This window comes from Arachis hypogaea, chromosome 4 (assembly GCF_003086295.3).
Source record: "Arachis hypogaea cultivar Tifrunner chromosome 4, arahy.Tifrunner.gnm2.J5K5, whole genome shotgun sequence".
In the NCBI taxonomy this organism is placed as follows: Eukaryota; Viridiplantae; Streptophyta; class Magnoliopsida; order Fabales; family Fabaceae; genus Arachis; species Arachis hypogaea.
The window spans coordinates 105,529,891-105,545,335 of record NC_092039.1 but is presented as its reverse complement, the minus strand read 5'-3'; the positions used below and the strand labels follow the sequence as shown (position 1 = coordinate 105,545,335).

Genomic DNA, 15,445 nt, shown 5'->3' with positions numbered 1-15,445 from the left:
AAATTATTAATGGAGTAACTGCAGGACAAATATAATTAATTCGCAATATTTGAAGGACTAATTTAATTGAAAAAATCTTTTAGGAATGAATTTAAAGAATGTCTCCTCTTTCAAAACTAATTTAACTATTAACCCATTAAACTAATTTATGTGAATTAGATTCCTTTGATTGGATTTAAAAATGTTAGATTTTCAAAATAATACTTAAAAAATTTAAAATTACAATTAACTATCTTCTATTCTTCTTCTTCTTTGTTTTTTTTTTTTTTTTTTTTTTTTTTTTTTTTTTTTCTTGTTGAGAGAACTAACAATCTTCTTCTACACAGATCCAGAACGGCAGAAATTCCAATCCCCGAAAATAGTGGTGTCAAACTGTCAATTGAGTCCAAGATCCTAAAAATACAGAAACACGCATTTTAAAAGGCCTGATTCTGATAAGTCCCCCAAAAAGCAATTGAGATAGGGCTGGTCCTAGAAGCCCTAAACAAAAATTGGAAGTTGCTGCGCTGTGCATCATCTTCGACTCTTCGTCTGATTCGTTGAAGACTCAGGTCGCTGTGCATCCTTTCACACTCGTCGGAGTTGCTGTGCCTGTGCATTGGAGTTGTTGTACATTCTCGATTTGTCGCCAACTCGCCATTTCTGCCGGAGAAGACATAATCAGTGGACGACGCGGTGGTGGTGCTGATTCTGATTCTGGAGACACAGATTACCAGTCTCTGAGGTCAGTCACTTCCACTCACCTTCAATTTTCTCCATTGCTCACTTCACGATTCGAATCTGCTTCGTTATTTGCTTTGCCTCTCTTCTGTTTCTTGCATTCACGAATTTTTACTTTTTTAATAAGCAATGGTGTTTGCTTTGTTTCGATGTATTTTTTTCTGTTTTATAGATACACTTTACGATCCCTCTGGTGGTTTAGTTTATAATTCATGTTTAGTTTTATTGCTTAATCCCCAATTCCCCATGATGGTTTGTGTTGAATGTAGATGACTCCTTTTGTGTTGAATGTTGAATGGAAGGATCGAGATTGAAACTTTACTCCAAAGTTTGGTTCTTTTCGGTGATCAAAATTGTGGGTCTTATTCATCTCTTGAAGATTCCTCTTATCAGATAATAATTCTTTTCATGCTTGTTGTAGTTTGAACTGGTAATCAAGTATAATGTAATGTATCCTTTCTAGTTCTAGTTATTAACGAATCAAGAACCTTGTAGAATTTTAATACATATTATTGGACGTTTTTATGCTTTGTTTTTATTGCTTAATCCCCAATTCCCGATTATGGTTTGTGTTGAATGTAGATGACCTCTTTTGCGTTTGTTTGTTTGTTTATTTTTGTTTCTTTATTATGAAAGTAGCAGCAGTTCAAAATATTTATAAATGGTGTTTTGATGAGATTATCTAAATATGATTAGGAAATTTATAAACATGGATGATGAGATTGTTTCTAAGACTCTTGTTCAACTTTCTAGCAAAAATTCTAATGTTTGGAGGTTTTTTAAGAAGATTGGAAAAGATAGGGATGTTGTTGAAAGGGCTGCATGCAACTTTTGTAATCATGAATACAAAATTGGGAGGAACCCAGAAACTAAGAATAGTTACTTGACTTCTCATTTGAATCGTCATATAGTTTCTTGTAAACCATATTCCTCGGTATTAGATTTGATGATGACATTAGTGAAATTCATGAAGAAATGTCAATGGAATTGATGCATCCCCCTCTACATTCATGATTTTAGATGATGAATTTTTGTGAACTTTATTTCGATTTTCTACTAGAGACATTATTGATGGTGGATACTAAGGAGAAGGGTGATGAGATAATGAATGTCATGTTTAATTTATTGGAGCGAATGTCATGTTTAATTTCTTATTAGGTGTCCCGCGGAACATTCATTTTCTTTCGATTCCCGTTCTGGGGTTCTCCATTAATTCCTTGTATATGGGTTAGTTCATTACTTCATTTCTCGTTTTGATTCTGTTTTTTCGTTTTTGGTTTTCGATTTCTCCACTGTCTGCGCAATCAGAAAGAAGAAGAGAAACGATATCTTCAAAGGTGGGGAGGTAGGAGCCGCTGACACAGGTGCGAGCAACTGAATAATTCCGATCATGAAGGCACTCAGAGCAGAATATTGTTGATTGGGTATGTTAAGAGTATGGGTTAGTTCTGGTTTTGCTTCTTTGTGAGGTGTGAAACAGTGTGTGGTTAACCATTATTCAATTCAGCAGGACGTGATTCATATTGTGATCTGTGCTGCTCAAATAGAGCCTTAATTTGTTTGTGCATGATTAAACTTTGCTGATACTTGATAGTTTTATTCAATTCCATTGCCCTATGATATTAGTTATCCCTGGTTTTTGGCATTCTCATGAATATCATATTGCTTACTACTCTCCCTGCGCTGCCTCACAAGTCATCACTCAATTTAACCTCACAGCTTAGCGAATAAATTTTCTGTTGGGAAATTAGCACAAGTCTCTTAGTTATGTAGCAATTAGCATAAATCTCTATCTAAGTTATTGAGTAATTATATTTATTATTGGATAATTTTTTTCAAGTACTCCTATTTATTCCCTTCTAACTTTTTAATAAGCTTCTAACATTATAAAATAATGAGTACTATGGAGTGATCGATGCATTTTCTTTACATGTCTCAGAAGAATAGCCTTATTATGTAATTGATTGTTTCCTGTTCTTGAATCCATCTTGTTTGCTGTTCTTGTTTGCAGCCGTGAGTCAAGCGGTCAAAACTGTGGTCATATATTCAACATGTTATAAATGGTAGTTCCACAATAGGCATAAATGCGCACAAAGCAAGCCATGTGAGATATATGAATATAAATATATCCTAAATGGGACTGGTAGAGATGAATGGAGGCATAAGGAAGGATGGAGGGAATATGAGATACCCTTTGCCTTAGGAGAGGACACGTCATCCATGATCTGCTACGATCTTCGTTCTATTAAGTTATATAGTAGATTGCTAAAAAAGTCAACACATTAGTTAATAATGGAAGAAAACATTTGAACGCCACTGAATTCGGAGCCTTCTTCCTTCTACAACTTCTGTTCCTCTGTTTCTCCAATCAAATTCAAGAAAATGGTGAGAAACCATTTATCCAAGCGTGCAAACAAGTACCTCAGAAAGTTCAGAAAATGGCCACATTCTCCTTACAAAACTTCATGGCACCACAATTTTGCTGAAGAACAAGCCATGGAAACCCTCAAAAGAGCAACACTTGAATTGGGTTCCAACAACAACCACCCATTTCTTCTTTCTACCCTTATTGACTCTTTCAAGTCTTATAGCTGTGACCCAACGCCAAAAGCTTACTTTTTTCTCATCAAAACCTTAACACAACACTCCCATTTTCAAGATATTCCACCTGTTCTTGACCACATTGAGAACATGGAGAGTTTTGAAACACCCGAATTTATGTTAATGCACCTTATTGGATTCTATTGTCATGTTGGTATGGTCCAATATGCTCTTGATTTGTTTTACAGGATCCCAAGGTTCAGGTGCACACCAACTGTTCGATCATTGAACCTGTTGCTTTCATTGCTCTGTAGGAGGCCCAAGTGGATTGGGATGGTGCCGAATGTACTGCTGAAGAGCCAGCACATGAGCGTTCGCTTCGAGGAATCCACGTTTCGGGTTTTGATTAAGGCACTGTGTGGGATGAAGATGGTGGGTTATGCTGTTAAGATGATGAAAATTATGATTGATGATGGGTTTAGTTTGGATGCGGAGATATGTTCTTCGATAATATCTTCAATGTGCAAACAAAGCGATTTGACTGTCACAGATGCTTTGGTTGTTTGGGGTGATATGAAGAAACTAGGATTTTCACCTGGTGTAATGGATTATACAAATTTGATGAGGTTCTTGGTGAAGGAAGGGAAGGTTATGGATGCTTTTGAGATTCTGAATCAGATGAAAAAAGATGGAATCAAGCCGGACAGTGTTTGTTACACCATTGTTATGAATGGAACTGTAAAAGAAGGTGATTATGTGAAGCTAGATGAACTCTTTGAAGAAATGCTGGTACTGGGGATAATCCCTGATGTTTATACTTATAATGTGTATATAAATGGTTTATGTAAGCAGAATAATTTAGACGACGCACTTAAGATTGTTGCTTCTATGGAAGACTTAGGTTGCGAACCAAATGTTGTTACTTACAATACTTTATTGGGTGCATTATTTATGGCTGATGATTTAAGTAAGGTTAGAGGATTAGTGAAAGAGATGAGAATGAAGGGTATTGAGATGAACTTGCATACATATAGGATCATTCTTGATGGTTTTGTTGGTAAAGATGAGATTCAAGAAGCTTGTGTTTTGCTTGAGGAAATGTTGGAGAAGTGTTTTTATCCAAGATCTTCTGCATTTGATGATATCATAGTTCAGATGTGCCGAAAGGGTTTGATTACTGAAGCACTTGAACTGATGAAGAAAAATGCTGCAAAAAATTTTATTCCTGGTGCTAGAGCTTGGGAAGCATTGCTTAATTCAACTTCTGAACTTTCATATTCACAAGCATCATTTTCTGGCTTGTTGAGAACGCAATAATCTGTTATATGATAAAAATGTTCAATGATATTTATCATATAGATTAGGTTTGATTTAATGGTTTGTGTGTCTTCTCAAATCAAATCTTTTTGGTGCTGGTGGTGTTATGATTGTTGAGGTTTATAATTTACACATATAGGTTTTCATTTGTGTAATGTAAATTAGATTAAATACATGAAAACATTATTTAAAACATGTAGGTTAATACTGAAAGGATGTAACTCACTTGAATTAATAAATAACATACCATAGGGGTAAATCACTTTAGTTCAATTCATTTCACAAAAGGAAAACTTACAGCCAGAGGTGCAACTGTAGTTAAGTTCTTGGTTGGTAAGATTTAAATGGCTATTTGGACAAATATTATATAGGTTTTAAATTTAGCATTTCCCTAAATATAAATGGCTATTTGTTAATAAAATTAATATAATTGTTATATACTTCTACGATTATGATTGGCACAAAATATAGGTTTGCTCTGATCTAAGGAGATGTAGACCTTCTTAGTGTTTTGTAAGTTAATTTGTTTTTAAGCATGCACAATGGCCTTTTGACAACACGCCAAGAAGCACCATTGCCCGCTTAAGTATTGGCTATGATCACATGAAAGGTGAACATTTCCAACAATAATATTAATATTATATAGGGAGAACAATACCCAAAATATATATATGGAGAAATCTCAATATAAAACTTTAAATGTCCAAATAATATTACGATACGTGGGACAAATTATATTTTACCAAGTGGCATCACTGTACATGTGATATATCGATATGCCACATGTAATTAGCAGATAAGTTATTGTCTCATTATACATTTATACGTGTGTTAGACAAAATATAATTTTTTTAAAAAAATTATAAAAAAAAATTAGTTATTTAGTAATGTTTCTACATATAATATTTATATTTATATGTCTTTATATATAATATTTTATCTATTTTAAATTAAATTAGATTATTTGACAATTGGCTATCTATTTAATTTTTAAAATTCACAAGAGGTGCGGAAACAGTTATGGGAAATTCAAATTTTTTGCAAGTGGTGTACAAATGGTAATTGTTAGCTGACATTAGGTTAGTCTATAAATAAAGTTTTAAGAACACATTATAGGGAGTTCAGTTCTTCTTGAAAAACACTTAGAAACCCAAAACGCTCTCAGCCCCTTGGCATCACAGAGTAAAATTGAGAATCTTAAGTAATCCCTCTGAACTTAAACACTTGTACTTTGCTTTTTTCCAGTTTATTAATAAAATTCCTCTACTTTTACGTCTGCTTCTCTTTTACGTTCATATTTCTTCTTTCATATTCTTTTTAATTTCCTGTTTGTTTCAATTTCTGCAATTTACTTTGCCACCGGCACCTTACATTTATATGTTTATTTGTTACTTTTATTCCTTTTAATTTTATTTGACGTTACAATTGCGACATTGAAACACCCACATTTTCTTTTAAACATTAACAAAAATTTGAGTAAAACAAATTGGCACGCCCGGTGGGACCTTGTCAATAGATTGTAATTGTCAAAAGAAAAACCAGGAGTTTTTGAGTGTGCATGTGGTTGCGCAGTGGTAAGTTCGTGCGTCCAGAGCCAAGGAAACCAGCGTCAGTTGACATGTCAAATACTTCTGCAGCATCTTCTTCTACTTCTAGTGATGAAATTAGAGAAAATGAATCCGGAAATTCTCCTGTGATTTCAAACACAGAACCTACCTTGATGTCAGTGAGGCATGATGGCGTTGGCCATGCCCATACAAGGTTAAATGCAACTCACATAAATACTGTGGGGTGGTCACCATATGGCTTGCCACCGGGGTACGTCCCCCCATGGTGTCACAAGAATTGCCTGTGCCTCTCTACTCAACTTTTCAAAATCCTATTTATCAAAATCCATTTGGCATGTCAAATGTACCTGTTTCTGGGGTGTCAGGTTCACACATATCACAACAAAATTTTTCACATGCTATTAATACAGGAAACAACAGTGCATCTAATTCTACTACATCCACTGTCACTAGGGTAGAAAATTCCAGATTTGTGTTTTCTGACATGTCAAGAGCAATGTTTGTTAATCAATCTAGTCAAACAGTGGGATCTTTAGCAAATATTAGGCAACAAATGGATGAAAGGCACCATGATCTAGTAAACATGTAAACTCATCAAATGGTGACAATTTTAAATCCTCTTTTAGAAAACACAAACACTAGAATTGAACAATTAAATAGGCAAGTCAATAGGATTGCTACTGTGGTAAATTTAGAAGAAAATGACAACTTGGGTTTAAGATTTGATAATGTCAATCAGAATAGTGGAGCCATTCCTAATTATGATGTTCATATGCCTAGACATGGTCAAAATGCTGATGATATGTTAGAAAGACTTAGGCAAAATAACTTAGGGGGCATTATAATCTAGCAAGAAATGTCGAACAAGTTTTAAACCGTTTGGAATTTAATGTTGGTTGCTTAAATAGGCCATATTTTGTGTCTGCTTTTCCTGAATGTGTCCAACAAGCAGAGCTCCCAAGGGTTGGAAAATTCCAAAATCTCTTACAAAATTTTCTAGAGAGGAAAATGAGTCTACAGTAGAGCATATTGCTCGATATACTATTGAAATTGGGGAAGCAGCTTCTAATGAATATCTTAAGATGAGATACTTTCCTTCTTCTTTAACAAAAAATGCATTTACATGGTTCTCCAACTTGAGACCAAATTCTATTCATTCTTGGGCGCAGTTAGAAAGAAATTTTTATGATTAATTTTTTCGAGGTGAATTGAAAGTTGGTCTTACGAATTTATTCTCTGTCAAACGTGCAGAAGGAGAATCCATTGACACTTATTTGGCACGGTTTAGAAACATGAGAAATAAGTGTTTTACTCCGATTCCAGAAACTGAAGTTGTCAAAATGGCTACTAATGGGTTAGAGTTTGGAGTTAGGAAGAAACTTGTCAATCAACACACTTTAGATCTTTCCCAGTTAGCTGAAAGAGTAAGACAAATAGAACAAATTAAAAAAGAAAAAGAAAATTTCAAAAAAGGTTCTAAAAAGGTTGCATATGTTGATTGTTTTTCTGATAATAGTGATTCAGATGAGAAAGAGGTTTATATTGCTGAATTGCGTGGGGTCCTCCTTATGTATGCAAATCTTTGAAACCTGTTAAAGGAAAAGAAAAAGTTTTTTCATATTCCAAAACTGAAAATAAGACTTATTCTTTTGATATTTCTAAGGCAGATCAAATATTTGAAGTTTTATTAAAAGATAAGCAGCTTATTTTACCAGAAGGAAAAAAGATGCCTTCAGCCGATGAAATAAAGAATAAAAAATTTTTGTAAGTTTCATCAGGTATTCTCACACACCACTAATAATTGCGTCCATTTCAAGAATTTGATACAAAAAGCAATTGAGGAGGGAAGGTTGAAGTTTGAGGATAAAACTACTATGAAGGTGGACACTGAACTATTTGCTGCTGACTCAAATTATGTTGAGTCATTCAATTTGTCAGTCAAGATGGTAGAAGTTGATCCCACAATGGTTAGTGCCAAAGATGAAAATAAAAACCTGAAGATCTTTGAGCAAGACAAGAAGCCAGTTTATCCTTGTCCAGGTGAGAATTTGTTAGATTTTTTGTTGAGAATTAAAGAATCTGACAGCACCATCACCATGTGCCCAAAGTGCAATGCTGTTTTTGACAAGGAAGCTGCAAAATAGTTTGAAAATTACAAAGTTGAAGAGAAAGAAAAGGCCGAGTTGAGAAAGAAGATTGCTGAAAAAGAAAATAAAACTAACGAGCTAAAGCAGAAGATAGCCGAGGGAAAACAAAAGTTGGGCGGTCAAACTCCTCTGAACAAGTGCGTCAACAACACTGGGGTACAACCCGTCAACCAGAAGATGAAGACTGTAGTCATGATTGATGGAAAACCTGATGGATTTTCTCAAAAGACAAGAATTCCTCCCACCAAAATTTCAAACAATAAATGGGTCCAGAATGTGAGAAATGTGCAAAATCAACCTACTGCTTTTGTAAGAGGAAAAAACAAATGGGTGAAGCCTAGACCTTTTAAGCCTAGGTACTACGAGTCTCAGTTATGGAACGTGAATCATGCACAAGATGGAGGTAGTATATATATTCCAAAAAATGTGCCTATTTCCTCAAAGCCAATTTATTCTTGTTATAATCCTAACATGCAGCAGGTTCCTAATTATTCTCCTTGGCCAAACTGTCAAAATATTCCAAAATATTCTCCTTTTACAACTTTTGAGCAAAAAGAGAATATACCTGAGTATGTTCCTTTGGATCCATACAAGGGACACGGAGTAGATTTTCCTCCTTTGTCAACCATGGCCAAGTCTGCAGAAACAGGCAATTCTTCTAATCACCCTAAATGCAATAAAAATATAAAGAAGAATCTTGCTGGGAAGAGAGTAATGGTTGAAAACAAGGGAGAAAATCATGAAGATTTAATTACTGATAATTTTGACACTGGTTTTGATGACAGCTTAGAAGCAATATTTGGTGTTAAGCAAGCTATAGCTGTGGTGTCAATACTGCCTGAGGAGTATAGTCAAGTCCAGGAAGTAGAGTCATTAGAAGATGATTGTTATGATGTCTTTGATAAACCACTATTTTATGGATTATATTGTATTTAATTGAGTAGTTTTATCAAGCTATTCACTCACTTATTCATATGATTTGCATGATTTTACAATTCCTTCCTAGTTTAGTTCTATGATTGAAAACATGCTTCTTTGGTCTTAACTTAGCTAATCTTAATCCTCTCTTATTACCATTTGATGCCTTGATCTGTGCGTTAAGTGTTTCAGGCTTCATAGGGCAGGAATGGCTTAGAGAATAAAGAAGAAGCATGCAAAAATGGAAGGAATACAAGGAATTGAGAAGATGACTAGCGAGAAGTCACGCGGTCACATGGCTCACGCGACCATGCGAAATAGAAGAATCAGAGTGACGCGCTCGCGTGCCTGACGTGACCGCGCGGATTGGAAGCTGCATGGTGGACGAAATTGTGATCACTATTCTTTGATTTGCATTCATTGTAAAATTATGGAATTTAGAAATTGGCATGAGTGGACACAACTTCGTTCAACTAACCAGCAAGTGTACTGGGTCGTCCAAGTAATAAACCTTACGCGAGTAAGGGTCGATCCCACAGAGATTGTTGGTATGAAGCAAGCTATGGTCACCTTGTAGATCTCAGTTAGTGATTGGAATCATAGAGTCAAATGGAATTAAATTGGATAAATAAAATAAATAAAAGGGATAAGAATACTTATGTAAATTCATTGGTGAGAATTTCAGATAAGCATATGGAGATACTGTATGGCTCAAGGACGCCTGCTCTCCTACTGCTTCAACTCAATCCTTCTTACTCCTTTCCATGGCAAGCTGTATGTAGGGCATCACCGTTGTCAATGGCTACATCCCATCCTCTCAGTGAAAACGTTCCTATGCTCTGTCATAGCACGGCTAATCATCTGTCGGTTCTCAATCAGGTTGGAATAGAATCCCTTGATTCTTTTGCGCTTGTCATCACGCCCAGCCTTCAGGAGTTTGAAGCTCGTCACAGTCATTCAATCCCAGAATCCTACTCGGAATACCACAGACAAGGTTTAGACTTTCCGGATCCTCATGAATGCCGCCATCTATCTAACTTATACCACGAAGATTCTGTTGGGGAATCTAAGAGATACACATTCAAGCTCTGTTGCATGTAGAACGGAAGTGGTTGTCAATCACGTGCGTTCATAAGTGAGAATGATAATGAGGGTTACTTATCATCACATTCATCATGTTCTTGGGTACGAATGAATATCTTGGAATAAGAATAAGAGAGATTTGAATAAAAGACAATAGAATTGCATTAATACTTGAGGTACAGCAGAGCTCCACACCCTTAATCTATGGTGTGCAGAAACTCCACCGTTGAAGATACATAAGTGAAAGGTTCAGGCATGGCCGAATGGCCAGCCCCCAAAACGTGATCCCAGGATTCAAAATACAATCCAGGATGCAATTATGATAGTAAAAAGTTCTATTTATAATAAACTAGCTCCTAGGGTTTACATGAGTAAGTAATTGATGCATAAATCCACTTCCGGGGCCCACTTGGTGTATGTTTGGGCTGAGCTTGATCTATCCACGAGCTGAGGCTTTTATTGGAGTTGAACTCCAAGTTATGACGTGTTTTGGGCGTTCAACTCCGGATCATGACGTTTTTCTGGCGTTTAACTCCAGACAGCAGCATATACTTGGCGTTCAACGCCAAGTTACGTCGTCAAATTCCGAATAAAGTATGGACTATTATATATGTCTGGAAAGCTCTGGATGTCTACTTTCCAACGCCGTTGAGAGCGCGCCATTTGGAGTTCTGTAGCTCCAGAAAATCCATTTTGAGTGCAGGGAGGTCAGATTCCAACAGCATCAGCAGTCCTTTTTGTCAGCCTTTTTCAGAGTTTTGCTCAAGTCCCTCAATTTCAGTCAGAAATTACCTGAAATCACAGAAAAATACACAAACTCATAGTAAAGTCCAGAAATGTGAATTTAACATAAAAACTAATGAAAACATCCCTAAAAGTAGCTTGAACTTACTAAAAACTACCTAAAAACAATGCCAAAAAGCGTATAAATTATCCGCTCATCACAACACCAAACTTAAATTGTTGCTTGTCCCCAAGCAACTGAAAATCAAATAGGATAAAAAGAAGAGAATATACTATAAATTCCAGAATATCAATGAATATTAATTATAATTAGATGAGCGGGACTTGTAGCTTTTTGCTTCTGAACAGTTTTGGCATCTCACTTTTTCCTTTGAAGTTCAGAATGATTGGCTTCTCTAGGAACTTAGAATTTCGGATAGTGTTATTGACATTCCTAGTTAAGCATGTTGATTCTTGAACACAACTACTTATGAGTCTTGGCCGTGGCCCTAAGCACTTTGTTTTCCAGTATTACCACCGGATACATAAATGCCACAGACACATAACTGGGTGAACCTTTTCAGATTGTGACTCAGCTTTGCTAGAGTCCCCAGTTAGTGGTGTCCAGAGCTCTTAAGCACGCTCTTTTTTGCTTTGGATCACGACTTTAACCACTCAGTCTCAAACTTTTCACTTGGACCTTCATGACACAAGCACATGGTTAGGGACAGCTTAATTTAGCCGCTTAGGCCTGGATTTTATTTCCTTGGGCCCTCCTATCCATTGATGCTCAAAGCCTTGGATCCTTTTTACCCTTGCCTTTTGGTTTTAAGGGCTATTGGCTTTTTCTGCTTGCTTTTTCTTTTTCTTTCTAAATTTTCTTTTGCCATTTTTTTTCACAAGCTTCTTCTATTCACTGCTTTTTCTTGCTTCAAGAATCAATTTCATGATTTTTCAGATTGTCAATAACATTTCTCCTTGTTCATCATTCTTTCAAGAGCCAACAATTTTAACATTCATGAACAACAAGATCAAAATTATGCACTGTTCAATCATTCATTCAGAAAACAAAAAGTATTGTCACCACATCAATATAATTAAATTAAATTCAAGGATAAATTCGAAATTCATGTACTTCTTGTTCTTTTGAATTAAAACATTTTTCTTTTAAGAGAGGTGAAGGATTAATGGAATTTATTCATAGCTTTAAGACATAGTTACTACATACTAATGATCATGAAGTAGAGACACAAAACATAAATAGACATATAACATAAAAAAATGAAAAACAAAGAAATAAGAACAAGGAATGAGTCCACCTTAGTGGCGTCTTCTTCTTGAAGGACCAATGATGTTCTTAAGCTCTTCTATGTCCCTTCCTTGCCTTTGTTGCTCCTCCCTCATTGCTTTTTGATCTTCTCTTATTTCATGGAGAATGATGGAGTGCTTTTGTCCTTATTCCTGCTCATATGAAAGAGAAGAAAACAAGAAAAGAAAGAGGAATCCTCTATGTCACAGTATAGAGATTCCTTTATGTTAGTAGAAGAAGAAAGGGGAGGAGAGTGAAGAAGAATGAGTTCGGATATTTAGATGAAGAGAGGTGAAGAGAAGTGTTAGTAAATAATTAAATAAATAGAAGAGGAGAAGGGATAGTGAATTTCGAAAATAAATTTTTTTTTTAAAAAAAGGAGTTAGTAATTTCGAAAATTGGATAAGAAATAAGATTAAATTTAAATTAAAAATAATTAAATTAATTAAAAAGAATTTTGAAAAAGGATGAGATATTTTTGAAATTGGAGAGGGAGAAGTAGTTAGTTGGTTTTGAAAAAGATAAGAAGCAAACAAAAAGTTAGTTAGTTGATTGAAAAAGATTTGAAATTTTAATTTTAAAAAGATAAGAAGATAAGAAGATAGATAAGATATTTTTTGAAATCAAAATTTTGAAAAAGATAAAATTTTGAAAAAGATAAGATAAAAAGATAAGATTTTTAAGAAAAAGATATTTTGAAAAAGATTTAATTTTTAAAATGACTTAACTAACAAGAAACTACAAGATAAGATTCTAGAATTTAAAGATTGAACCTTTCTTATCAGGAAAGTAACAAACTTCAAATTTTTGAACCAATCACATTAATTGTTAGCTAATTTTCGAAAATTAGATATAAAAGATAAGAAAAAGATTTTTGAAAAATAATTTTTAAAATTTTCGAAAATTATATAAAAAAATGAAAAAGATGTGATTTTTGAAAAAGATTTTGAAAAGATAAGATTTTTAAAATTGAAAATTTGACTTGACTTGTAAGAAACAACTAATTTTTAAAATTTTTGACTAAGTCAACTCAAATTTTCGAAAATTAGGAGAAAAAAAAGGAAAAGATATTTTTTGATTTTTGAAATTTTTTATGATGAGAGAGAAAAACACAAAAATGACCCAAAACATGAAAATTTTGGATCAAAACACAAGATGCATGCAAGAACACTATGAATGTCAAGATGAACACCAAGAACACTTTGAAGATCATGATGAACATCAAGAACATGATTTTGAAAAATTTTTTATGCAAAGAAAACATGCAAGACACCAAACTTAGAAATCTTTAATGCATGGACTCTAACAAACGAAAAATGCACATGAAAAACAACAAACAACACAAAACAAGAAAACATCAAGATCAAACAAGAAGACTTACCAAGAACAACTTGAAGATCATGAAGAACACTATGAATGCATGGAATTTTCGAAAAAAATGCAAGAAAAATTTTTAAAGCATGCAATTGACATCAAACTTAAAAATTGACTCAAGACTCAAACAAGAAACACAATATTTTTGGTTTTTTATGATTTTATGATTTTTTAGTATTTTTATTATTTTTTTCGAAAATATTCTTAAAAAAAACGAAAATAAAAGAAAAATTTTGAAAAATTTTTGAAAACTTTTTGAAAAGAAAATTACCTAATCTGAGCAACAAGATGAACCGTCAGTTGTCCATACTCGAACAATCCCCGGCAACGGCGCCAAAAACTTGGTGGACGAAATTGTGATCACTATTCTTTGATTTGCATTCATTGTAAAATTATGGAATTTAGAAATTGGCATGAGTGGACACAACTTCGTTCAACTAACCAGCAAGTGTACTGGGTCGTCCAAGTAATAAACCTTACGCGAGTAAGGGTCGATCCCACAGAGATTGTTGGTATGAAGCAAGCTATGGTCACCTTGTAGATCTCAGTTAGTGATTGGAATCATAGAGTCAAATGGAATTAAATTGGATAAATAAAATAAATAAAAGGGATAAGAATACTTATGTAAATTCATTGGTGAGAATTTCAGATAAGCATATGGAGATACTGTATGGCTCAAGGACGCCTGCTCTCCTACTGCTTCAACTCAATCCTTCTTACTCCTTTCCATGGCAAGCTGTATGTAGGGCATCACCGTTGTCAATGGCTACATCCCATCCTCTCAGTGAAAACGTTCCTATGCTCTGTCATAGCACGGCTAATCATCTGTCGGTTCTCAATCAGGTTGGAATAGAATCCCTTGATTCTTTTGCGCTTGTCATCACGCCCAGCCTTCAGGAGTTTGAAGCTCGTCACAGTCATTCAATCCCAGAATCCTACTCGGAATACCACAGACAAGGTTTAGACTTTCCGGATCCTCATGAATGCCGCCATCTATCTAACTTATACCACGAAGATTCTGTTGGGGAATCTAAGAGATACACATTCAAGCTCTGTTGCATGTAGAACGGAAGTGGTTGTCAATCACGTGCGTTCATAAGTGAGAATGATAATGAGGGTTACTTATCATCACATTCATCATGTTCTTGGGTACGAATGAATATCTTGGAATAAGAATAAGAGAGATTTGAATAAAAGACAATAGAATTGCATTAATACTTGAGGTACAGCAGAGCTCCACACCCTTAATCTATGGTGTGCAGAAACTCCACCGTTGAAGATACATAAGTGAAAGGTTCAGGCATGGCCGAATGGCCAGCCCCCAAAACGTGATCCCAGGATTCAAAATACAATCCAGGATGCAATTATGATAGTAAAAAGTTCTATTTATAATAAACTAGCTCCTAGGGTTTACATGAGTAAGTAATTGATGCATAAATCCACTTCCGGGGCCCACTTGGTGTATGTTTGGGCTGAGCTTGATCTATCCATGAGCTGAGGCTTTTATTGGAGTTGAACTCCAAGTTATGACGTGTTTTGGGCGTTCAACTCCGGATCATGACATTTTTCTGGCGTTTAACTCCAGACAGCAGCATATACTTGGCGTTCAACGCCAAGTTACGTCGTCAAATTCTGAATAAAGTATGGACTATTATATATTTCTGGAAAGCTCTGGATGTCTACTTTCCAACGCCGTTGAGAGCGCGCCATTTGGAGTTCTGTAGCTCCAGAAAATCCATTTTGAG

At 35.0% G+C, this 15,445-nt stretch overlaps 1 protein-coding gene across 12 annotated transcripts; it reads left to right on the top strand.

Moving 5' to 3' along the window:
- Positions 1 to 229: 229 nt before the first annotated feature.
- On the top strand, positions 230 to 4,636 carry LOC112797129 (pentatricopeptide repeat-containing protein At2g38420, mitochondrial). 12 transcript variants are annotated; one of them, XM_072235830.1, is made up of 5 exons: positions 230 to 724; positions 990 to 1,113; positions 2,014 to 2,144; positions 2,732 to 3,105; positions 3,510 to 4,636. In XM_072235830.1, exon 5 carries the CDS (start codon positions 3,595 to 3,597, stop codon positions 4,576 to 4,578), a length of 984 nt encoding a protein of 327 aa, XP_072091931.1. In that variant the 5' UTR covers positions 230 to 724; positions 990 to 1,113; positions 2,014 to 2,144; positions 2,732 to 3,105; positions 3,510 to 3,594; the 3' UTR covers positions 4,579 to 4,636. The 12 variants fall into 12 exon arrangements, with proteins under 12 accessions (XP_072091931.1, XP_025695689.1, XP_025695691.1 ...); XM_072235831.1 differs by having other exon boundaries at positions 256 to 724; positions 990 to 1,075; positions 2,029 to 2,144; XM_025839905.3 differs by having other exon boundaries at positions 236 to 724; positions 990 to 1,075; positions 2,029 to 2,144; positions 2,732 to 4,636.
- Positions 4,637 to 15,445: the final 10,809 nt, after the last annotated feature.